Source organism: Schistocerca gregaria, chromosome 9 (genome assembly GCF_023897955.1).
Source record: "Schistocerca gregaria isolate iqSchGreg1 chromosome 9, iqSchGreg1.2, whole genome shotgun sequence".
Taxonomy (NCBI): domain Eukaryota; kingdom Metazoa; phylum Arthropoda; class Insecta; order Orthoptera; family Acrididae; genus Schistocerca; species Schistocerca gregaria.
The window spans coordinates 172388653-172413818 of record NC_064928.1 but is presented as its reverse complement, the minus strand read 5'-3'; the positions used below and the strand labels follow the sequence as shown (position 1 = coordinate 172413818).

Here is a 25166-nt window from a genome sequence, read left to right as displayed (position 1 = left end):
TTTTGTCAAAGAAGTTGAATTTTTCTCTCAATTGCAGTACTTTTTTCAGCCTTTTGTTTCCTTTATTTTTAAACGGTCGCAATATGTAATCCTGCGTTTTCTCATCGTATCTGTTACATTCTCAATTTTTTAATCCTTGTTCCTTCTCGATTTTCAAATATAATTTTCGTACTTTTAACCGAAGATTGTTCGAATGATTCTTCTTTCTTTCCTTCTCAAAACGCTGTAGCCGTTCGGCTGTGTTTAAGAAGACGAATCTTCAATTATTTTGACATCAGCCTTTAACATCACCTCTCCACTCCTTAGTATTCTACGGATGGCTTACAATGACAGTATACGCCTCAAGATACTGAGCCACGTACGTGCCAAGTTCAGTTGAACTTGGCCTGGGTGTTTCAGACTTACATTTTTAGGTCACTGCTTTCCGACCGTCACAACAGCATTGGTAATATTCTCCTGGTACGAAGTCGTAAGGCATAATTTGAGTGAAATCACTCGCCACTTACAGTTTTGTGTTGGAGCTGTCATATACATGTATTTTTCTATACGTACACTGTTTGACTGACAATGCTCTTCCGACTGTGTTCACAGAGTGTGTGGTTAGTTGTGGCTGCCTCCGTGGTCGGTGCATTGGGAACTGGAGAACCTGTACCGCAACCCGTGGATAACAAAAAGAACGAGAAGCGGGGACTCTACGGCTTGGGGTGAGTGAAAGAAGATTGCTTAATTCAGCTCTCTAGATACGACGATCGAAAGGCTAACTTCGCTCTCCTCCGACTATGAACTTCATTAAATAAGAAGTGTCGAGACGATGGCGTTCTCTTCAGCCTTCTACCACTACTACACTGGATTGTCACCTGTGACGAGCGCATGCGTTACTGAGTTCAAAATGATGTAGGCAATCAAGATTTTCGCGGTGCAGTCGACTATAATTTGCTCCAGTAATGTCAGGTTAGTCATTAAAGTTATTCGTTGCTAATGGTCTTCAGCATCGGAACACACTAGTGGCAGCCTAAATGGTTTCGACTTTCAAGCTAGTCAATTTCAGATGATTTGTTTTAAAAATAAGAAAAAGAAGGATAGTGAAGTACTAAACAACTAAATTAGAAAATACAACTAACTTCTGAACGCAATTACACGTCAAAGAATAACTAGAAGGCCAGGACAGGAGCCATCACTGTTAACATATGTGTTGTCTGATTAGTGGAACTGAAGGCTATCTGTATCACTAAACCGCTAGCCCGGGGCATAGTGTATTGCGATAGCTGGAGGTTCTTTATCTAACAGCTTCGATGTAACGAAAACTTAATTTTCAATATCTCGTTTAATGAAAAAATTCAAAATGCTGTCATAATCTACTCCTTGAGAGATATAATCTCCTATTAAAGGATTGACACAGTTCCACAATTACAGCAATTAGACACTCTCAAAATGTCTTGAGCCACGGTGCCCAAATAGGTACAAATGGCTCTGAACACTATGCGACTTAACTTCTGAGGTCATCAGTCGCCTAGAACTTAGAACTAATTAAACCTAACTAACCTAAGGACATCACACACATCCATGCCCGAGGCAGGATTCGAACCTGCGACCGTAGCTGTCGCTCGGTTCCAGACTGTAGTGCCTAGAACCGCACGCTCACTCCGGCCGGCGCGCGCAAATTACCCAGACAATATTCACCCAGTATTTGTAAACAGAACACTTAGCGGCTTCAAACAATCGTAACACATCATTTCAGAACTTTACGAAACTTCACTAACAACCGACTTACCCCTTCTCCCCCTTCTTCCAGCAACCACCCCCCCCCCCCTTCCACACACAGACAGACACGCGCATACAAAATGATGAAAGGAGAAAAGTTTACCGGGTGCGGAAAATTTCCTCTACCAGCCACAATAAAAGATCTATTCGTCGCAGGGCGGCGTGGCCGAGCGGTTCTAGGCGCTTTAGTCTGGAACCACGCGGCCGCTACGGTCGCAGGTTCGAATCCTGCCTCGCGTTTGGATGGGTGTGGTGTCCTTATGTTAGTTCGGTTTAAGTAGTTCCAAGTTCTAGGGGACTGATGACCTCAGATGTTAAGTCCCATAGTTCTTAGAGCCATTTCAACCATTTTTTCACCTCGATGACGGAGTTTGCGGAGACGACAATCGACCTAGTGCGGCAAAAATGTGAGTCATCCGAAGAGCTGACACGCTTCCATTGGTCAACGGTCGAATCCCTATTGTCCCGTGTCCACTCCAATCGCAACTGACGATGTCGTTGGATCAACATATGAAAACGTAGGGGTGGTCTGCTGCAGAGTTCCATGTCCAACAATTTACGATGAACAGTGTGCTCCGAAACACCTGTGTGTGCACCAGCATTGTGCTGTTTCCGCAGAGATGCCATATATCACCATCTGGCCTACTTTCAAGAGCAGACAAGTTGCTGACCCCCATGCTCTATGAAGAGTCGTGGACGTCCAACCATTTAGCGCCTAGTGGAAGGTTCACTTCCTTCTACCTCTTTCCATAGATATACACGATAGTAGCACGTGAGCATTCGACCAGCTTCGCCGTTTTCTAGATCCTCTTTCACAGTCTCTGAGTAATAATAATCTGCCCTGTGTCAAAGTTGCGTATCTAGTGGATTTCCCATTTGCTTCTCATATCTTCGCTAGTCTGATCCCTCGTCCCTGTCTGCTCCACTTACATACTTTGAATACCGTGTCACGTGTTCACAAAGCCACCAGGCGGCATCCAACTTCGCGGTTGACAGTGGTCATAATGTTTTGGTTGATCAGTGTAAACCCACTTTACTTGCTAATTATGTATATGGAGGGGGGGGGGGGGGGGGGGGATTGCACCTGGAGGGCAGTGTACCTAGGAGCACATGACGTTTCCTGGTTGGACTTCCTGTCTAGTGACCCATTTTCGAACCACATTAAGAAGTACCCAGCAAAGGCCACCATAAGCATTATCCGCCACTTTCTGGTACTTTGTTGTTGTGAGACGTGTTGTTGTGTTTTGTGCAGAGCTTGTTAACATCACGAGTTCTACATATTTAAGTGCTGTAGAATACATTAAAACTATTTTGATGATATTGTTAGTTATTCAATTACAGAATTTTATGTTGACTATAAGTATCTATATTTTTAAAAATGATTACATAACGCGTCAGTGGTTAACTCATGCTTCGCCAGTCATGCACCATGTTCTGCCTTGAAACGGATATTCGGAAATAAACTGAGTTTCTCTAAAGCCTCAACAATTTTCTCTGTCTCAGACGTGGAAATGGGCTTTAGTTTCCAACAGTTCCTGTTTCAGAATCTTTGTAACTCGTAACTGGTTTTTGATAGCACCCTTTTTAATTTGAGTTCACTGACTTGTTCTTGGGTGTGTAATAGTGTAATAATGTAACACATAGACTGTTTTCTTGCTTCCAAACACTTTTAAACCAGAACAGAATGTTTATTCCTACGTACACCTTCGAAAAGGTTTTCGCACTTGGTTCAAATGGCTCTATGCACTATGGGACTTATCATCTGAGGTCATCAGACCCCTAGACTTAGAACTACTTAAACCTAACTAACCTAAGGACATCACACACATCCATGCCAGAGGCAGGATTCTAACCTGCGACCGTAACAGCAGCGCGGTTCGGGACTGAAGCGCCTAGAGCCGTTCGGCCACAACGGCCGGCTTTCTCACTTGGAAAATCTCACTTTTCCAGAGCAATTTTTGTACTTTCAGAAAAAGACTGGAGAACATACTAAATGAATGCTCGTTTCAAAATGAAATAAGAAAATATTTTAAACTTCCATCACAGGGCGACAGTCTAAAAAAACATTCAGACGTACAAGTCTCTCTTCTGTCGATGTCGACATACATATGACTGTCTGACACACTGGTAGTGTTAGGTGGTATGGGAGTCACATTAGATGTCTGACAGACGTACTGGTATTAAGATTCGAGCAGTTGTCTCATAACTCGACCACGCCATCTAACCACACCTACGTGATAGCACGGACAGTCTGCGATAGACCGGCATCTGTATCTCGACATTATTTTATCGACTGGTAATGTCTTCTTTACCTACATGGACGTGAAGAGGGCTTGGACAGTATATTTATCTGTCATTTCATTTCATTTTCTCGCTGCATTTCGTAGTCGATTGATTAGATAAACAAATGGATATTTCAGAATTGATTTGGATTTATGTAGGTTTCAAACCTATAACACAATGTAAATACAAACTGCAAAACCAAATTCAGCTGACCGTAAACGTCAAACAAACATCTCTATACATATTAGGTCTACAACTTTGCTTTTTCCCGAAGTTCGAAGCTTTATTGTGAAAAACTTACAAAAAAATTTCATTCAGAGTATTGGCTATAGCTGGCCACTACTTTCTCCTATCTTTCGGGCAGCATATAAAAACCACGGCGGAAGAACTGGGCATCTTTCGATGACATCCAGGAATCGATCCAATTTTGCACTTGTTCGTATGACCAGAGGTGCTGGTCAGCCCGACAGTGTGCCATTAATCGAAAAAGGTGTCACTCAAGGGAGAAAACGGTGAGTGAGATAGGACTTTCCCCTTCAACGTTTCCAAGCCTGTTCTGATTGGATTTTCGACACAGGATCGAGCATTGTCAAGCTGAAAAATGATCTTCTCGCGTCTATCGCTGTACTGTGGCCGTTTGTCTTTCAGTGATCGGCTCGGAAGCAACAGCTGCATGCAGGACCAATCTCCTATGATTGTTTCCGTCTGAGTAGCCACGAAAAACTTCTCTCTTACGCCGCCATGCAGGTCTTCGGTGTCAAAATCACCGTTCTTGAAGAGTTGAAATCACTCGACTTGTTCTTTCACTAATAAGTGCCTCTCCATAGGTCTTACCCTTCATTTTAAGAGCCTTAGCCGCAGATTTCTTCGTGTCAAAGCAGAAAATTATAGCTCCGTGCAAATGACGAGAACTGGACTTTTAAGTTGACATATTCAATCGAGAATCCATAAAGTAATGAAAAATCGACTAATATTTTGATGGCGTTATCTTTACAAATGTCTTAGCTTATGGTGTGGCACTTAGACACTCCACCGATTGCCACTACTACTATCTATTGCAAAACGGCGGTAGCAAAATTACAGACTTAATATTATAAATGAAAGTACCGTATGGCGTTTTCCTGTCTGTATGTTATAGCTAATCTCAGGAACTACTCTGATATGGTTTTCAGTAATAGACAGATAGATTCACGAGGAAGGTTTGTGTACATCAGTACATAATATAGACAAGTCGTCTGGCCATTGACATTTGGTGCAGCAGTCCAAAGCCGTGACAGTCGTTAGTTCTTTATTCGGCAACTTGCGACACGGACAAAACAAATCGCTAACTCAGTTTTTTGTCAGTACAAAATGAATATTACAAGTCTAGTAAACTGAGAGCCTCATAAATGTCAGAGTAATATGCCTAGATGTTCAATATTGTAATGTACCTACAACAAATAAAGTCTATGTTCGTCTGTGAAAAATGGACTCGATAAGCAACCTGAACTATCATTAATCGGTCTAACCTGCGTAACACTGTGTGCATGTTGCATGAGTGCCAGTTTCACTGTCATTTAAGTCCTCAACAGACTGTTACATGAAAAAACTAACATTTGGATAAACTATCTGACTGCGTATTTGAATATGAAAAACTACGGGAACAAATGAACCTATAACAATGAATACCTCTGCTATCTGACTGGGTTGGGTTGTTTGGGGAAGGAGACCAGACAGCGAGGTCATCGGTCTCATCGGATTAGGGAAGGACGGGGAAGGAAGTCGGCCGTGCCCTTTGAAAGGAACCATCCCGGCATTTGCCTGGAGTGATTTAGGGAAATCACGGAAAACCGAAATCAGGATGGCCGGACGCGGGATTGAACCATCGTCCTCTCGAATGCGAGTGCAGTGTCTAACCACTGCGCCACCTCGCTCGGTTGACTGGGTCTTTGAATAAGAATTTACAAGAGACACAGAATTTGGCTTCCGGAAAAAGTATACTGAATTAGAGTACATGACATGTTGTGGTGTGTCAGTGTCTCTGTTTTGGCCGTAAGTTTTGCACTCACCTCTTCAGATGACTGCCTTTTTCCAAGTGGTTTACAGCAATTCACTGCAGCATGCAGCAGCAGCTGCTAAAGCTTAGCCTGCCGCTGTGGCCGAGCGATTCTAGGCGCTTCAGTCCAGAACCGCGCAGCTGCTACAGTCGCAGGTTCGAATCCAGCCTCGGGCATGGATGTGTGTGATGTCCTTAGGTTAGTTAGGTTTAAGTAGTTCTGAGTCTAGGGGACTGGTGACCTCAGATGTTAAGTCCCATGGTGCATAGAGCTATTTGAATCTTTTTTGTTTTGTTTTTGTTAAAGCTTATTATTACTAAGAATGAATTTAATAAAAAGGAGTTTGTTTGGGTCCTGTTAACTACTAAATAACTTGTAAGTAGGGATTTCGTAAATTAAGTCTATTTAAAAACTTCAGAAATCATCATGACCAATAATTAAAAATGGCGAAATGCCTGACAGTGACCACATAAGTATCAATAATGGCTGAGTGCCAGATTAACAAATTATTTCAATTTCAAAGTTACATTAACGGTTAATAACTACAGTATACTTATGAATTAGATGTGGAGAATAATTATTATTCTTTGGAGGCTAAGGAGGCGTCTGTAACTGACAAGCAAAACATGCGATTATTGCAGACTCGGACTAACAATCACTAGCCTTATCCTTCAATTGCGCTTTACGCTATGCTTGTGATTTTTACCTTGAATTACATATTCAAGCGTAGCTAAGCCATCTAAATCTCTCCCAGCCATATAAATGAAACAAGGCTATGAGTGACCTAAGATCTGCTATCACCGATCTGAGGGCAGCGTGACGCATCTGTCTCCGAGCTCTCGACCAACACTACTGTTCCGACACTGACAATGTTGAGTGTTTATGGAAAAAGTTCAAGGCAATCGTAAAATGCATTTTAGACAGGTACGTGCCGAGTAAAACTGTGAGGGACGGGAAAAACCCACCTTGGTTCAGCAACAAAGTTAGGAAAGTACTGGGAAAGCAAAGAGAGCTTCACTGCAAACTTAACGCAGCCAAAACCTCTCAGACAAACAGAAGCTAAACGATGTCAAAGTTAGCGTAAGGAGGGCTATGCGTGAAGCGTTCAGTGAATTCGAAAGTAAAATTCTATGTACCGACTTGACAGAAAATCCTAGGAAGTTCTTGTCTTACGTTAAATCAGTAAGTGGATCGAAACAGCAAATCCAGACACTCCGGGATGATGATGGCATTGAAACAGAGGATGAAACTTGTAAAGCTGAAATACTGAACATCTTTTTCCAAAGCTGTTTCACAGAGGAAGACCGCACTGCAGTTCCTTCTCTAAATCCTCGCACAAACGAAAAAATGGCTGACATCGCAATAAGTGTTCAAGGAATTGAAAGGCAACTGAAATCACTCAACAGAGGAAAGTCCACTGGACCTGACGGGATACTAATTCGATTCTACACAGAGTACACGAAAGAACTTGCCCCCCTTCTAACAGCCGTGTACCGCAAGTCTCTAGAGGAACGGAAGGTTCTAAATGATTGGAAAAGATCATAGGTAGTCCCAGTCTTCAAGAAGGATCGTCGAACAGATGTGCAAAGCTATAGACCTATATCTCTGACGTCGATCTGTTGTAGAATTTTAGAACATGTTTTTTGCTCGAGTATCATGTCGTTTTTGAAAAGCCAGAATCTACTCTGTAGGTATCAGCATGGATTCCGGAAACAGCGATCGTGTGTGACCCAACTCGCTTTATTTTTTCATGAGACCCAGAAAATATTAGATACAGGCTCCAAGTTAGATGCCATTTTCCGTGACTTCCGGAAGGCGTTCGATACAGTTGCACCTGATGAACAAAGTAAGAGCCTACGGAATATCAGAACAGCTGTGTGGCTGGATTGAAGAGTTTTCAGCAAACAGGAAACAGCATGTTGTTCTCAATGGAGAGACGTCTACAGACGTTAAAGTAACCTCTAGCGTGCCACATGGGAGTGTTATGGGACCATTGCTTTTCACTATATATATATAAATGACCTAGTAGATAGTGTCGGAAGTTCCACTTTTCGCGGATGAGAAGTTGCAGCATTAGAAAATTGGAGCGAAATGCATGCTCTTGGTGTAGGGAGTGGCAACTGACCATTAACATAGACAAATGTAATGTATTGCGAATACATAGAAAGAAGTACACTTAATTGTATGATTGTATGGTAGCGTAACAAACACTGGTAACAGTTACTTCTGTAAAATATCTGGGAGTATGCGTACGGAATGATTTGAAGTGGAGTGATCATATAAAATTACTTGTTGGTAAGGCGGGAGCCAGGTTGAGGTTTGTTGGGAGAGTCCTTAGAAAATGTAGTCCATCAACAAAGGAGGTGGCTTACACAACACTCGTTCGACCTATACTTGAGTATTGCTCATCAGTGTGGGATCCGTACCAGGTCGGGTTGACAGAGGAGGTAGAGAAGATCCAAAGAAGAGCGGCGCGTTTCGTCACAGGGTTATCTGGTAAGCGTGACAGCGTTGCAGAGATGTTTAGCAAAGTCAAGTGGCAGACTCTGCAAGAGAGGCGCTCTTCATCGCGGTGTAGCTTGCAGTCCAAGTTTCGAGAGGGTGCGTTTCTGGATGAGGTATCGAATATATTGCTTCCCCTTACTTATACCTTTCGAGGAGATCACGAATGTAAAATTAGAGAGATTAGAGCGCGCACGGAGGTTGCCGGCAGTCGTTTTCCCCGCGAACCATACGCGACTGGAACAGGAACGGGAGTATGAAACGCCCCTTAGAAAAATTAATGATTAACTGTGCTGATAAACCTCTACGTTATTTGATTTTCAAACAGCTGAGCAAAACTGAACGTACTCAGACATTTCTCTCTTTACTTATTCTGATCAACACTAAACTGATACACAATACTTTTAGCGCAACGCAACTCCTACAAAAGAATGGCCCTGACTAATATTATCCTATGCCTTTCACGAATCACTTACCTCACCAAAATCTTCGTTACTCGAACTACTGCAATATAGCGAGCGCCACTACTGCCATCTAAATAAAAGATTCAAACCACTGAAGGCACTAACTACTGATAGGCATAATTAGCAAATGAAAGATTTTGATAGAGAACAAACAATGTATTAACCTTAATAATGTTCCAAAGTATATATATATATATATATATATATATATATATATATATATATATATATATATATATATATCAGTTCATGATATCCAGTATTACAAATTTACTCTTTCTGGCGGACACACGTCCAGATCGTCCGCTCTTAAAATTCTGCCATCTCTCTCCCCACATCCGCCAATGCTGGCGGCTCCAACTGCGCAATGCTATGAGCTGTTAACAGCCAACTGCCAAACACTACAATAGCAAATTCCAACAATGCAAACCAGCCACAGACTTCACGCAGCACAGTCAATTATTTTCATACAGAGCGCTACGTGATATTACCAACATAAAAGCCTACTTACAGGAGGTAATGACAGTGGCTCGTGAAGTGCCCTTCGCCACACACCGTTGGGTGGCTTGCAGAGTAAAAATGTAGATGTAGAAATTTTACTTCGGCTCACAGCAATGCTCAGGTTGTTACTATCTGAACTACTGGCCATTAAAACCGCTACACCAAGAAGAAATGCAGATGATAAACGGGTATTCATTGGACAAATATATTATACTAGAACTGACATGTGATTACATTTTCAAGCAGTTTGGGTGCATAGATGCTGAGAAATCAGTACCCAGAACAACCACCTCTGGAAGTAATAACGGCCTTGATACGCCTGGGCATTGAGTCAAACAGAGCGTGGATGGCGTGTACAGGTACAGATGCCCATGCAGCTTCAACACAATACCACAGTTCATCAAGAATAGTGACTCGCGTATTGTGACGAGCCAGTTGCTCGGCCACCATTGACCAGTCGTTTTCAGTTGGTAAGAGATCTAGAAAATGTGCTGGCAAGGGCAACAATCGAACATTTTCTGTATCCAGAAAGGCCTGTTCAGGACCTGCAACATGCGGTCGTGCATTATTTTGCTGAAATTTGGGATTTCGCAGCGATCGAATGAAGAGTAGAGGCACGGGTCGTAACACATCTGAAATGTAACGTCCACTGTTCAAAGTGGCGTCAATGCGAACAAGAGGTGACCGACACGTGTAACCAATGGCACTCCATACCATCACGTCCGGTGATACGCCAGTATGGCGATGATGAATACACGCTTCCAATGTGCGTTCACCGCCATGTCGCCAAACACGGATGCGATCATCATGATCCTGTAAACAGAACCTGGAATCATCCAAAAGAATGACATTTTGCCATTTGTGCACCCAGGTTCGTTGTTGAGTACACCATTGTAGGCGCTCCTGTCTGTGATGCAGTTCAGAGGTAACCGCAGCCAGGGTCTCCGAGCTGATAGTCCATGCTGCTGCAAACGTCGTCGAACTGTTCGTGCAGATGTTTGTTGAATTGCAAACGTCCCCATCTGTTGACTCAGGGATCGAGACGTGGCTGCACGATCCGTTACAGCCATGAGGACAAGAAGCCTGTCATCTCGACTGCTAGTAATACGAGGCCTGTGGGATCCAGCAAGGCGTTCCGTATTACCCTCCTGAACCCACCGATTCCATATTCTGCTAACAGTCATTAGATCTCGACCAGTGCGAGCAGCAGTGTCGCGATACGATAAACAGCAATCGCGATAGGCTACAATCCGACCTTTATCAGTCGGAAACGTGATGGTACGCATTTCTCCTCCTTACACGAGGCATCACAACAACGTTTCACAAGGCGACGCCAGTCAACTGCTGTTTGTGTATGAGAAATCGGTTGGAAACTTTCCTCATGTCAGCCCGTTGTTGGTGTCGCCACTGGTGCCAACTTTGTGTGAATGCTCTGAAAAGCTAATCATTTTGCATATCACAGAATCTTCTTTTCCTGTCGATTAAATTTCGCGCCTGTGCTGAGTGCTTGCTTCATTTGCATAGAGAATTGTAGAATCCTACACAATGCAGAGAATAGCCTTAAGTCGGCTGTATTGTTTTCGATAGTGTAATATGTAATGGAGAGTTCTGACACACCCCTTACTAGGTCTGCATATGTTTTATTTGCAGGTATGGAGGAGGAGGTGCCTTAGGAGGAGGTAGCTTCGCTGGTTACGGAGGTCTCAGTAGCTATGCCAGTGGATACGGAGGAGGTGCCGGCATCAGTGCATATGGAGGTGGAAGCGGCTATGGTGGTGGATACGGCGGAGCTGGTCTCGGCGTTGGCGGTGTTGCAGCTGGTGGAGCAGGAGGTGGGGCTGGTGGCGTCGGAGGTGCATCTGGAGTCAGCGTCGGGACTGCGCTGGTGGTCCGGCAGACGGTGCCGTATCCCGTTCCATACGCAGTGACACGTGACGTCCACGTGCCCGTATTTGTGCCGCGGCCTGTGCCCGTCCTAGTGGCCACAGGAGGAGCTGGCGGCGCAGTTGGTCTAGGAGGAGGCGCTGGGTTCGGTCTAGGAGGCGGCATCGGAGGTTACGGGGGCGGCATCGGAGGTTACGGAGGCGGCTACGGTCTCACAGGCGGCTTTGGCGCGGGCAGCTATGGCATCGGTGGTGGTGGCGGTTTTGGAGGCGCCTATGGTGTTGGTGGTGGCTACGGAGGCGGCTTTGGTGGTGGTGCTCATCACATCAAAGGATAAACCAGCAACGACACACGTATTACGAAGTTGGCAGGGCGACGTACGTCTGCAATGGCTTACACATACATTACCTGTTTTTCTCTTTAAGACACATAACGCGTTCTGAAGCATTGTGGCTGTGGCGGCTTCCCCATCTTACCTTCAAAATAGAAGATACGTCAGAGTGAACCAGCTGTTTCATAGTCTGTGCGTAAACTTATATAAGCAGGCTGGTATTTTTTCTTTCCTTTTTAACATACACTTTCAAACAAATCTTGGGGTCAGAATTGTTGTTCTAGCAATGTTGTATTCTGTAAATGATTAAATATATCAGCATCTACCTTGCTGTCAACACAGCAGCCTCGATACCTCGAAGGCTATACATTCGTACCCCATCAACTCTTAGACACATGTGAGAATTTTCTGACAGAAGATGGGGTACATAATATTCTAAATTACATACTTCACTCCATCGCACTGTTTCTTCATATCAGCCAGTCATCAATATGTGGTACCACACGTCGTACAGAAAAATTGTCGTAATTAAAGACACGACACAAGTTGGTATAAATTGCAGTCAACATTGGGTAAAGTCCAACTTCAGTCTGATGCCAGTACAGAACAATACTGTAATGTCTACTTTGTCACTGAATAAATGAAATGAAATAAAATTTTCTCTCTGTCTCCTTATTTCCCTATATGACACCTGTTCGTTAAACTGTTTGAGGAGAATAACAAGTGCTAAACAAAAGGAATGGTGACTAGGATGAATGATAATGAAGCCCTGCTGTATAACAGATGCAACAGGTTTGGACTTGCGGCACTAAATATGTATGTGCATAAAATCTCTACGCGAGGTTAATGAGAGTGTTGTCAGCGTCAGTGAACTGTCGGACCCAATGTATTAGTGCACAATTATTTTCTGACCTTACGATAAATTTCAAACGAAGTAAATAATATTAGGTACACAGCGAGGCATAGTGAGCACATCCATAAGGTATGGAACATGAGAGAAAAGCCAAAACAACATAACACATATTTATAACTGAAGTGATAATACAGGCAATCCTTCCATAGATATTAACTGTGATGATACTCCAAAATACAAAAGAAAAAAAAATTACGTACATTTTTCATTTACTCATTAATTAAAAGGCTTACCACGAACATTTAAATATATACACAATAAAGTGCGTGAAATATTTCCTATCCATTGTAGCTTAGCATTTCAAAACCAAAATGGTTCTCAAGGTTTATATAAACATATCGCTTCACTACACTGACATGATATTCATGTTATGTGGTTTGGTTAATAATAAACTCCTGGAAATGGAAAAAAGAACACATTGACACAGGTGTGTCAGACCCACCATACTTGCTCCGGACACTGCGAGAGGGCTGCACAAGCAATGATCACACGCACGGCACAGCGGACACACCAGGAACCGCGGTGTTGGCCGTCGAATGGCGCTAGCTGCGCAGCATTTGTGCACCGCCGCCGTCAGTGTCAGCCAGTTTGCCGTGGCATACGGAGCTCCATCGCAGTCTTTAACACTGGTAGCATGCCGCGACAGCGTGGACGTGAACCGTATGTGCAGCTGACGGACTTTGAGCGAGGGCATATAGTGGGCATGCGGGAGGCCGGGTGGACGTACCGCCGAATTGCTCAACACGTGGGGCGTGAGGTCTCCACAGTACATCGATGTTGTCGCCAGTGGTCGACCTGGGACCGGACCGCAGCGACGCACGGATGCACGCCAAGACCGTAGGATCCTACGCAGTGCCGTAGGGGACCGCACCGCCACTTCCCAGCAAATTAGAGACACTGTTGCTCCTGGGGTATCGGCGAGGACCATTCGCAACCGTCTCCATGAAGCTAGGCTACGGTCCCGCACACCGTTAGGCCGTCTTCCACTCACGCCCCAACATCGTGCAGCCCGCCTCCAGTGGTGTCGCGACAGGCGTGAATGGAGGGACGAATGGAGACGTGTCGTCTTCAGCGATGAGAGTCGCTTCTGCCTTGGTGTCAATGATGGTCGTATGCGTGTTTGGCGCCGTGCAGGTGAGCGCCACAATCAGGACTGCATACGACCGAGGCACACAGGGCCAACACCCGGCATCATGGTGTGGGGAGCGATCTCCTACACTGGCCGTACACCTCTGGTGATCGTCGAGGGGACACTGAATAGTGCACGGTACATCCAAACCGTCATCGAGCCCATCGTTCTACCATTCCTAGACCGGCAAGGGAACTTGCTGTTCCAACAGGACAATGCACGTCCGCATGTATCCCGTGCCACCCAACGTGCTCTTGAAGGTGTAAGTCAACTACCCTGGCCAGCAAGATCTCCAGATCTGTCCCCCATTGAGCATGTTTGGGACTGGATGAAGCGTCGTCTCACGCGGTCTGCACGTCCAGCACGAACGCTGGTCCAACTGAGGCGCCAGGTGGAAATGGCATGGCAAGCCGTTTCACAGGACTACATCCAGCATCTCTACGATCGTCTCCATGGGAGAATAACAGCCTGCATTGCTGCGAAAGGTGGATATATACTGTACTAGTGCCGACATTGTGCATGCTCTGTTGCCTGTGTCTATGTGCCTGTGGTTCTGTCAGTGTGATCATGTGATGTATCTGACCCCAGGAATGTGTCAATAAAGTTTCCCCTTCCTGGGACAATGAATTCACGGTGTTCTTATTTCAATTTCCAGGAGTGTATGTATCAAAAGTAAAAATCACTCGACAGAACTACAAAATTACATGAAAATAGAATGGCTGGACAGTACTTAGTCTCATGGGCGAAATCCCAATACCGCCGACCGTTAATGCCCTAGCTTCTAGCAGTAGTTTATTGTAGGTTGCTACAGTAACAAAGGGTACCAAGTCATAGGAAAAACGCACTGGTCATTGCTATATTCAAGTAGAGTCACCGAAATGATGGATATAATTATATGCCCACATCGCTGACTTCAGTTTGTTGTAGAATTACGGAACGTGTTTTATGCTCATACTCTATGACGTTTCTGGAGAACTGAGATCAATATGGGTTCCACCACCAAACACATCTCGTTATGTTCCCCCATGACTACCAGATCATCTAGAAGGTGTAAATATGATTCTCTGGGGAGACATCGGATGTAGTTCTGAAAATTCCTCAGTATTTCGAAGACGCAAGAGGCCGACATCTTCAGGTGCTGCGAACACAGGTTAACGTGGCAGCGCTGGATCATATGCTGTGCTGAGTTAACCAAATTAGTCGAGCTGCGAATTCCTACAGTTTCTGTAATAACGCTGTCCCGAAACTAAGACGTCGATATCGGAATTTTATATTCCATACAGCGTCCTTTTCTGAGTCAATGCTCTACCACTGCAGATTTCTCTGTCTGCTCCTGAGGCATGTGTCGTCGATGGACGATACATCTATCTTCCACAGTGCGACAGGTTTGTCCAATGTATGACATCCCGTAAGCTACAGGGCATCTTATACGAATCTTAAACTGTCATCATCTTTCACTGAGCCTATAAGAGTTCTGTGTTTCTTTGGCGGATGAAAGACGCATTTAACTGTGTGTTTCTCCAACAATCTTCCTATTTCCGAAGAAACACCGCCAACATATGACAAGACAACCATACCTCTTTGTTCTTCACGTTCTTCCAGCTCATCACTTCATCTAGAAAGCGCCGGCGAATATCCCGTTTAGAATGTCGGTTCTCTAAAAATATGGCTCGGAGATGGCTGCCAGTATCCAATATGGAAACGTAAGTACAGTATACACAGAAAACACACATACACAGACATAACACTGGACAACTCATCATGCCATCCCAACACACAGAAACATGCTGTATTTAGGTCCATGCTACATAGAGCACACTCTCTTGATGCAGAAGGAAACACACTCAAGAACGAGATAGATACAATAAAGAGCATTGCCATAAGCAATGGCTAAACAGCCAAAACAATTGACAATTTAGACAGACAAATACACAAAAGCAAGACAACGAATGGAAACATTCTGAAAGAAGAGAAAATATTCTCCAGTATCTCATACCTGGGCCCCATATCACAAGAAATAGCTCACCTTTAAAAAAAATGTAATTGTTTCATTCTCAAATAATAATAAATTAGGAAACTTACTCATCCATTACATGAAATCAAATACGAAACATACAACAACAGTGCAGTGTACAAAGTATCGTGACCCAGTTGTCCTACCTACTACGTGGGGAAAACAGGCAGAAAGATCAAAACTCGTTTTCAAGAACATGTAAATGCTTTCAGACTCAACCGCTTTGAAAAATCAGTCATTGCACAACATATGTTGGAAACGAAACATGTCATCAACAATCTAGAAAACAATTTGGTAGTATTACATAATGAAGCCAATGGTAAGAGCCTAAATCTGTTAGAACAACTGGAGATATACCTCTACAAAATCAAAAAACCAGAATCGATGTTAAATGAACAAACAGATTTCTCAAGCCACAGCTATTCCAGTAATTTTAAAGATCTTTTCTAAAGTTATTTCCTGCATATGTCAATTGTTTCCTGCATATGTAAGTTTTTTATTAATTATATCTTTAGCACTATGAAAAATTCATCTTTGACCATACCACGTAGAAAAATATCTGTGAAGTATTTACAAACATGAGTTTGCGAATGTGCCTCTTGAATAAAATGATATGTTTGAAAACGATGGAGGAAAAAAACGCTTTTCTTGGATTATTTGGTAAGTTCACACTATTCATTTTTTCTACTATTTCGCACATATTTTCCGCGTCTGACTTACGAAATTCGTAACGTAATATCAGACCTTTCCGTGATAGGAATATGCATTTCATCTGATTCACGAGAACAAATAAAGCATTTATTAAGACGAATTACACCTGAAGATGTACCCACAGGGTCCGAAATGCATCGTGCACTAAATAAAACATGAAAAATTGTGACTGAAGGCGTCTTTTAATTCATACCAAGTGAAATTGTTTGTTTCTCTAATGTATCAGTTATGAAAACAGAATGATGAATTTTATGTTGCTGGTAGGGGGGATCAAGGGTCCATTTCCTCAGTCAGCGAATAAAATTAGAGCTTTTTACGATATTGTTTGTAGAAAACTAATGAAGCAATCGACGTAACTCTTTTTGAACATTATTTATCTGTTCTTGGGGAACAGTTTCTGATTTTTCAAAGAAATTTAGTCATCATTATGCCTCCCCATTCGGGGAGTGTCCAAAATGGGGTGTGTCCAACGGTCCTTGTTGGAAGTCCTGCAGACTGAATCCATTCCGTGAGCTTGAAATACGTTGTATCTCCAGCTGACAGAATGGTTTACGGGCACACTAATAAAGATATCTTTCTGAAGTTTTGCTGAGTAACTCGTCGGGCAAGTCCGCGGAGAGTATTAAGCTAATTTTTTATTTTCATTTATTCATTACTCTATGCTCAGTATCCTATAGAGTCAGAGAATTGCTGGTTTTTTTAATTTCAGATAAAATTTGCAAACTGCAGGACTTCCGTCGTGGACACACCTCATATTGGACAAAGCAATTTCGAAATCCTCCTATGGAAAGTTAATGATGTCTGAAATTCTTTAAAAACTCAGAAAATGTTGTCCAAAAACCAAAAACCAATGCGCAAAATGATTTACATTGATTGCTTCATTAGTTTCTCCAAAAAAATCATAAAAACAGTTTATTTTAATAGCTTACAGAGAAGAATGAAACCTTCACAGAAATAATCCAACAATAAAAGTACCCAGGTGCGAGAAGGACTTGCGTACTGAGGGTTCCGTACAAACTTAATTATGTACATAGACAGTCCAGTCATTCTGAGAATCGAGAAACTCGACCATTTTTGTCAGTTATCTAGATTGATACTGGCATGATATCGGTCCCAGGGATTGCAAGATGTTCGAGAATATTTAAATATCATTGATATAGATGTGACAAAAAGTCATGCAGGAAGCAGGCGACTATTATTAGAAAAATCATTACTTCTGCACTCAGGCTGATTGATTCACAATGGTAAAAGTCAAACATTGGTCAGAGAATTGCTTTATTGGTCACATGACTCGTTTCGCAGTTTATCCATCATCGGATTTCCAGAAGCGATTGCTTATCTTTGTGCAGTAATCGCCCCTGGATATACGATACGGATAAACTTCGAAACGCGTCATATGAACAATGAAGTCATTCCTTGTATGATGTCCGACGTATACCATTGCGATCCAGTTAGCCTGAATGCAGCAGAAGTTTGAAGTTTGCGTCAATAATAAATGACAATAGGAATATTTCCTTCGTGTGGTATAAATACATATTAAAAATTTTCGCATTTTTTCCTTATACTTGTACTGTGAAACCTTGCTTCTTGCCAAATTTCATGATTCTATGGCAACGGACGTACCCTATAAGTTTCGATGAGTCAGTCAGTGAATATCAAAATAAGTGATATAAATGGCCGTCTTGACTGCACTGACTTACAAGCTTTAGTTTTTTTACGACGCCAAGAGACCAGAGTATATAAATTTCAACAGGATATGTCTTCCTGTTCATGATAAAAATAATTGTTAACTGTCGAACAGATCGACAGACAGACGGACACTAAAAATTGATCGTACACTATTGGCCATTAAAATTTGCTAGACCACGAAGATGACGTGCTACAGACGTGAAATTTAACCGACAGGAAGAAGATGCTGTGATATGCGAATGACTAGCATTCCAGAGCATTGGCACAAGGTTGGCGCCGGTGGCGACACCTACCACGTGCTGCCATGAGGAAAGCTTCCAACCGATTTCTCATACACAAACAGTAGTTGACCGGCGTTGCCTGGTGAAACGTTGTTGTGATGCCTCGTGAAAGGAGGAGAAATGCGTACCATCACGTTTCCGACTTTGATAAAGGTCGGATTGTAGCCTATTGCGATTGCAGTGTATCGTATCGCGACATTGCTGCACGCATTTGTCGAGATCCAATGGCAGTTAGCAGAATATGGAATCGATGGGTTCAGGAGGGCAATACGGAACGCCGTGCTGGATCCCAACGCCCTCGTATCACTAGCAGTCGAGACGAGAGGCATCTTATCCGCATGGCTGCAACGGATCGAACCCTGAGTCAACAGATGGCGACGTTTGCAAGACAACAACCATCTGCACGAACAGTTCGACGACGTTCGCTGCAGCATGGACTATCAGTTCGGAGACACAGGCTGTGGTTACCCTTGACGCCGCATCACAGACAGGGGCGCATACGATGGTGTACTCAACGACGAACCTGGGTGCACAAATGGCAAAATGTGATTTATTTGGATGAGTCCAGTTTCTGTTTACAGGATCATGATGATCGCATCCGTGTTTGGCGACATGGTGGTGAACGAACATTGGAAGCATGTTTTCGTCATCGCCATAATGGCGTATCACCTTGTGTGATGGTATGGGGTGCCATTGGTTACACGTCTCGGTCACCTCTTGTTCGCATTGACGCCACTTTGAACAGTGGACGTTACATTTCAGATGTGTTACGACCCGTGCCTCTACTCTTCATTCGATCCATACGAAACCCTACGTTTCAGCAGGATAATGCACGATCGCATGTTGCAGGTCTTGTACGGGCCTTTCTGGACACAGAAAACGTTCGACTGCTGCCCGTGCCAGCACATTCTCCAGATCTGTCACCAATTGAAAACGTCTGGTCAATGGTGACCGAGGAATTTGCTCGTCACAATAGGCCAGTCACTACTCTTGATGAATTGTGGTATCGTGTTGAAGCTGCATGGGCAGCTGTACCTGTACACGCCATCCAAGCTCTGTTTGACACAATGCCCAGGCGTATCAAGACCGTTATTACGGCCAGAGGTGGTTGTTCTGGTTATCGATTTCTCAGGATCTACGCACCCAAATTGCGTGAAAATGTAATCACATGTCAGTTGTAGTATAATATATTTGTCCAATGAATACCCTTTTATCATCTTCATTTCTTTGTGATGTAGCAATTTTAATGACCAATAGTGTATAAGTGTTCCGGTTTTACCGGCTGAGGTTGGAATCATAGGAAGTGGTACATTTCGTCACGGGAACATTTAGCTGGTGCGAGAGCGTTACGGAGTTGCTCAAGAAGTTCAGGCACTAAGAGACAGGCTTCATGTATCACGGAATCGTTTGCTGTTGAAATTGCGAGCGCGTAGGAGCAGAAAAGAATGGGGCAACATATTATTTCATTTAACATACCTCCAACGAAATGATCAGAAAAATTATATCTCATACTGAAGTTTAGTGTGAGTCTATCTATCCATGCACTTTTAGTGACTAGTAAAGAGCAGAGGAAACATGATAATGATACCAGGATACACTCCACCCAAAATCGTAAGGTGTCTTGTGTAGTACCGGTGTAAGTTCAAAAATGGCTCTGAGCACTATGGGACTTAACATCTGAGGTCATCAGTCCCCTGTAACTTAGAACTACTTAAACCTAACTAACATAAGGACATCACACACATCCATGCCCGAGGCAGGATTCGAACCTACGACTGCTTAAGTGATTGGTTCCTTATGCAGACAGGAAAGAGTGGTAGTTTAGAGGAGTGGTCCCCAATTTGTCCGTGACTGTTGCCCTTGAGTGCAATCTGATATAAGATATTTCACGGGTCTACTGCCCGCCCCCCCCCCCCCCCCCCCACAACTATGCTTTAACATGAAAAACAATTTATTTGCTCGATTTTATTTTTAAAATGACTAAAAATAATGATATGGAGTTTCTGTGGGTGTCTTATCAAACCACGTACTAATGAGACAATGTGCCAGTTGGTACTGTTTGTTTCTAACAATCTCATATTGCGAGTACTGCCTATATACAAATTCTTCCCATTTGCGAACGTTGGGAGCATCATGGGCAGGGCACAACAAACACCTTCTGAGTTTGATGAACTAACATTCCAATTGGACAGAATTTGGCACGATATCCCTCAGGGGGACGCTCGACAACTCAATGCTGTGCCGAATAACTGTTTGCATAATGGCCAAAGTTGGACCAAAGCATTATTGACTCAATTTGTGAAGCTCTTTCTCTTGTGTAAATGAACCAGTTTTTCAAAAATTGTAATCATTTTCTGTGTGTATGTGTACATCATATCTATCGATTTCTGTTGCATTCGGATAATTCCTTCAAGGTGCGTACTTTTTTCTTCTCTCCTTTTTGTTTCTTAGTGTGTGCATTCACGGCGTTCGCTTTACAGGCGAGGGAAATAGAGAAATCCCTCTAAACCCTCGCCTGATATTACTTTATTGCCAGTAGATTTGATTGTTATTTTCTTAGATACCCTTTCTGGATTTCTTATGAGACATGGTTGATACTGCTGGTTAGTACTGTACGCAGTTGTTTGTCGTATTCTAGGACTGTTTACCTTATACACTACTGGCCATTAAAAATGCTACACCACGAAGATGACGTGCTACAGACGCGAAATTTAACCAACAGGAAGAAGACGCTGTGGCATGCAAATGATTAGATTTTTAGAGCATTCACAGAAAGTTGGCGCCGGTGGTGCACCTACAACTTGCTGACATGAGGAAAGTTTCCAATCGATTACTCGTACACAAACAGCAGTTGACCGGCGTTCCCTGGTGCAGCGTTGTTGAAATGGCTCTTGTAAGGGGGAGAAATGCGTACCATCGCGTTTCTGATTCTGATAAAGGTCGGATTGTAGCCTATCGCGACTGTGGTTTATCGTATCGCGACATTGCTGCTCGCGTTAGTCGAGATCCAATGACTGTTTGCAGAATATGGAATCGGTGGGTTCAGCAGGGTAAAGCGTAACGCCGTGCTGAATCCCAACGGCATCGTATTACTAGCAGTCGAGATGACAGGCATCTTATCCACATGGCTGTAACGGATCGTGCAGCCACGTCTCAATCCGTGAGTCAACAGATGGGGACGTTTGCAAGACAACAACCATTTGCACGAACAGTTCGACGACGTTTGCAACAGCAGGGGCTATCAGATCGGAGACCATGGCTGCGGTTACCCTTGACGCTGCCTCACAGGCAGGAGCGCCTGCGATGGTGTACTCAACGACGAACCTGGCTGAACGAATGGCAAAACGTAATTTTTTCGGTTGAATCCAGGATCTGTTTACAGCATCATGATGGTCGCGTCCGTGTTTGGCGACATCGAGTGAACGCACATTGGAAGCGTATATTCGTCATCGCCATACTGGCGTATCACCCGGCGTGATGGTATGGGGTGCCATTGATTACACGTCTCGGTCACCTCTTGTTCCCATTGAACTTTGAACAGTGGACGTTACATTTCAGATGTGTTACGACCCGTGCCTATACTCTTCATTCGATCCCTGCGAAACGCTACATTTCAGCAGGATAATGCATCAGTGTATGTTGCAGGTCCTGTACGGGCCTTTCTGGATACAGAAAATGTTCGACTGCTGCTCTGGCCAGCATATTCTGCACATCTCTCACCAATTGAAAACGTCTGGTTAATGGTGGCCGAGCAACTGGCTCGTCACAATACGCCAGTCACTACCCTTGATGAACTGTGGTATCGTGTTGAAGCTGCATGGGCAGCTGTACCTGTACACGCCATCCAAGCTGTGCTTGACTCAACACCCAGGCGTATCAAGGCCGTTATTACGGCCAGAGGTGGTTGTTCTGGGTACTTATTTCTCAGAATCTATGCACCCAAACTGCGCGATAATGTAATCACATGTCAATTGTAGTATAATAGATTTGTCCAATGAATAGCTGCTTATCATCTGCATTTCTTGTCGGTGTAGCAATTTTAATGTCCAGTAGGGTATGTGGTATTTATGAGTACTGAAATTTTCCATAACTGATAATACCTACTCTTAGGTGTAACGGACATTCAAAAATAAAAGAGGTGGAGAATGTAAAATGAAGACTGGTGAAAGGATAGTAATGCCATTGCCTACGGAAAAAGGTATGGTTCCTACAACAGCGCCCAGACAAACATCACGTGAGGACAGAGCTAGCTCGCGCACGTTTCGACCGACCACTGTTCTCAGTAGTGTTGAAAACAGATAACTGGATGCCTCAAGACAGGAGCAAGGAGATTTAGTGTGGAAGAAGTGCGGGGAACTGAAGTTCGTCAGAGTATTGCACAACTGTACAGAGAACATTGCATATGCGTTCAAATTCACCCCTACCACCGGTACAATGGCTGCGTGCCGGGTCAAACAAAGATTTGGTATGTTCTAGTTATCGTCACGTTAGTTTCGTCGTCATAACTTATTGGCGCAGCAGTTGGATTATGACGGTATGGACTGATTATTCGCCGTTTATTATAATAATTTTCCTTGTATCTGATTGTTTAAAATACGTTACAGTACCAATATAGAGCGACATCACGCATCGGTGCCCGACAGGAATCGCAGTTCGAGAGGCAAAGACGCAGCAACAGTGAGACCTGGCCACGAGAAGACGATCGTTCGCGTGTCAGAATTAATCATTTAATTGTTAAAACCAATGGTATCGCTCTACGTTTGTTGTGTAAGTGGTTGCAAAATGGTTTAACATGGGTGTTATAGTTACTTATAGTGAAGGAGTGGTACAGGATAGTCCTGTTTGAACTCCTGAGTTCGCAATGTACGTAACGCGCTGACAGTTGTACACTGATGGAAAAAAACGCAACACAAAAAATAATTAATGTAGAGTTATAAAAATTCCGGGAACACTTTTGTCTAGGTAACATATTTCAGTGATTAACATTGCAAGATCACAAGTTAATCTAAGCGCGAGGTTAGCAATTGCAAATGTGAAATGTTGGTACATTAATAACCGGTGCAACGGCCAGTATGTTGAATGCAAGCATCCAGACATGGATGCACTCTGTCGTATAGATGTTGGATATCAGTCCAGTGAGATGGAGTGAGATGGAGTTCCACCGCCAGTTGCATTTGGTCGCCAATGCAGGAACGGTTAATGCTGTTTGTGGATGACGCTGTCTAAGTAGGCTGTTTAGTTTTTTTTATTGGTAACGCCGCCGCTACGTAGCGCTCTGTATGAAAATCACTGGCTGTGCCGTGTGCAGTCTGTGGCTGGTTGGCATTGTTGTAATACTCGCCATTGTAGTGTCGGGCAGCGGCAGCTGGATGCTAACAGCGCATAGCGTTGCGCAGTTGGAGGTGAGCCGTCAGCAGTGGTGGACGTGGGGAGAGAGATGGCGGAGTTTTGAAATTTGTCAGAATTGGTGTCATGAACTGCTATATATATTATGACTAGTGAGGTAAATACATTGTTTGTTCTCTATTAAAATCTTTCATTTGCTAACTATGCCTATCAGTAGTTAGTGCCTTCCGTAGTTTGAATCTTTTATTTAGCTGGCAGTAGTGGCGCTCGCTGTATTGCAGTAGCTTGAGTAACGAAGATTTTTGTGAGGTAAGTGATTTGTGAAACGTATAGGTTAATGTTAGTCAGGGCCATTCTTTTGTAGGGATTTTTGAAAGTCAGATTGCGTTGCACTAAAAAATATTGTGTTTCAGTTTAAGCACAGTCTTGTAATAATTTTTCAAAGGGGACGTTTCATATGTCGACCCTTAGCCACGGATACCTCACTGGAATCTTCAGATTTTTTTCTTGTAGTTTGTGTAATTAATGTAGATTTTTTTATTGCTAGCGCGTAATCGTAGAGAGAATTTCCTTTGTAGTTGTAGTCTTTCATTGTTGTACAGTACAACAGTTGTGGCATGCATGTAGATTTGCACCAAGTATTTCGCAGCTGCGCTTGCAATTAACTAGATATTATTTTCAGTGCTACATTAATGTGTTCTCTTATTTTGCTTTTAAATTGTGGTTTTCTGTGTTGTTGTGTGAAATATTGTGACAATAATGGCGTGTGACAAACGTAACACTAGGCTCCAAAGTAAACTGAGAAATAATAGTGACGTACGAGCGTAGCTTACCAGCACCACTGTGTAATGAATTAACAGACATTCTAAGTAGTAATTTGGTAACTATGCATAGGGAAATGGAGCGGGCGTCAAATAATGGTGTAGACAGTGAAACAGGTAGTGAACAGGGAAGCATTATCGATCGATCGGTCGGCAACAGCTCGCCTCAGGAATCGGGAATGACAGGACACAACCTTGCAAATACTGTAGATTCAGGTTTTGCGTCCTCACCGTTTTCTCAAATAAGTCAAGACACATTTTCTGGCTATCAAAATGTAAATGTTGCCGGTGAAAATGCACTGCCAAAAAGCATAGAAAAACAGATTCCAGACACTAATACATTATTATTGCAATTAATGCTACAAATGGAACAAAATCAGAAACAAATGGGACAAAAGCTTCAAAAGTTAGACACAATGGAACAAAATCTTCAAAAGTTAGACACAATGGAACAAAAGCTTCAAAAGTTAGACACCACACTTGAACAAACACGTGAAGAT

At 43.3% G+C, this 25166-nt stretch overlaps 1 protein-coding gene across 1 annotated transcript; it reads left to right on the top strand.

The window, feature by feature from the left end:
• The first annotated feature begins 811 nt into the window (after positions 1–811).
• On the top strand, positions 812–21006 carry LOC126291477 (acanthoscurrin-2-like). Its single transcript, XM_049984987.1, has 3 exons — positions 812–894; positions 11198–11691; positions 20951–21006. The coding sequence occupies exons 1-3, from the start codon at positions 812–814 to the stop codon at positions 21004–21006; spliced, it is 633 nt and encodes a 210-aa protein (XP_049840944.1).
• The last annotated feature ends 4160 nt before the right edge of the window (positions 21007–25166 follow it).

Excerpts from the sequence above, each read along its gene's own strand:
- LOC126291477 (XM_049984987.1), top strand. The coding sequence starts at position 812 with ATGGCGTTCTCTTCAGCCTTCTACCACTACTACACTGGATTGTCACCT. Across the intron at positions 895-11,197 it reads GTTACTGAGTTCAAAATGAT|GTATGGAGGAGGAGGTGCCT; the intron begins GTAGGCAATCAA and ends TTTTATTTGCAG. Across the intron at positions 11,692-20,950 it reads TGGCATCGGTGGTGGTGGCG|TGTGTGCATTCACGGCGTTC; the intron begins GTTTTGGAGGCG and ends TTTGTTTCTTAG.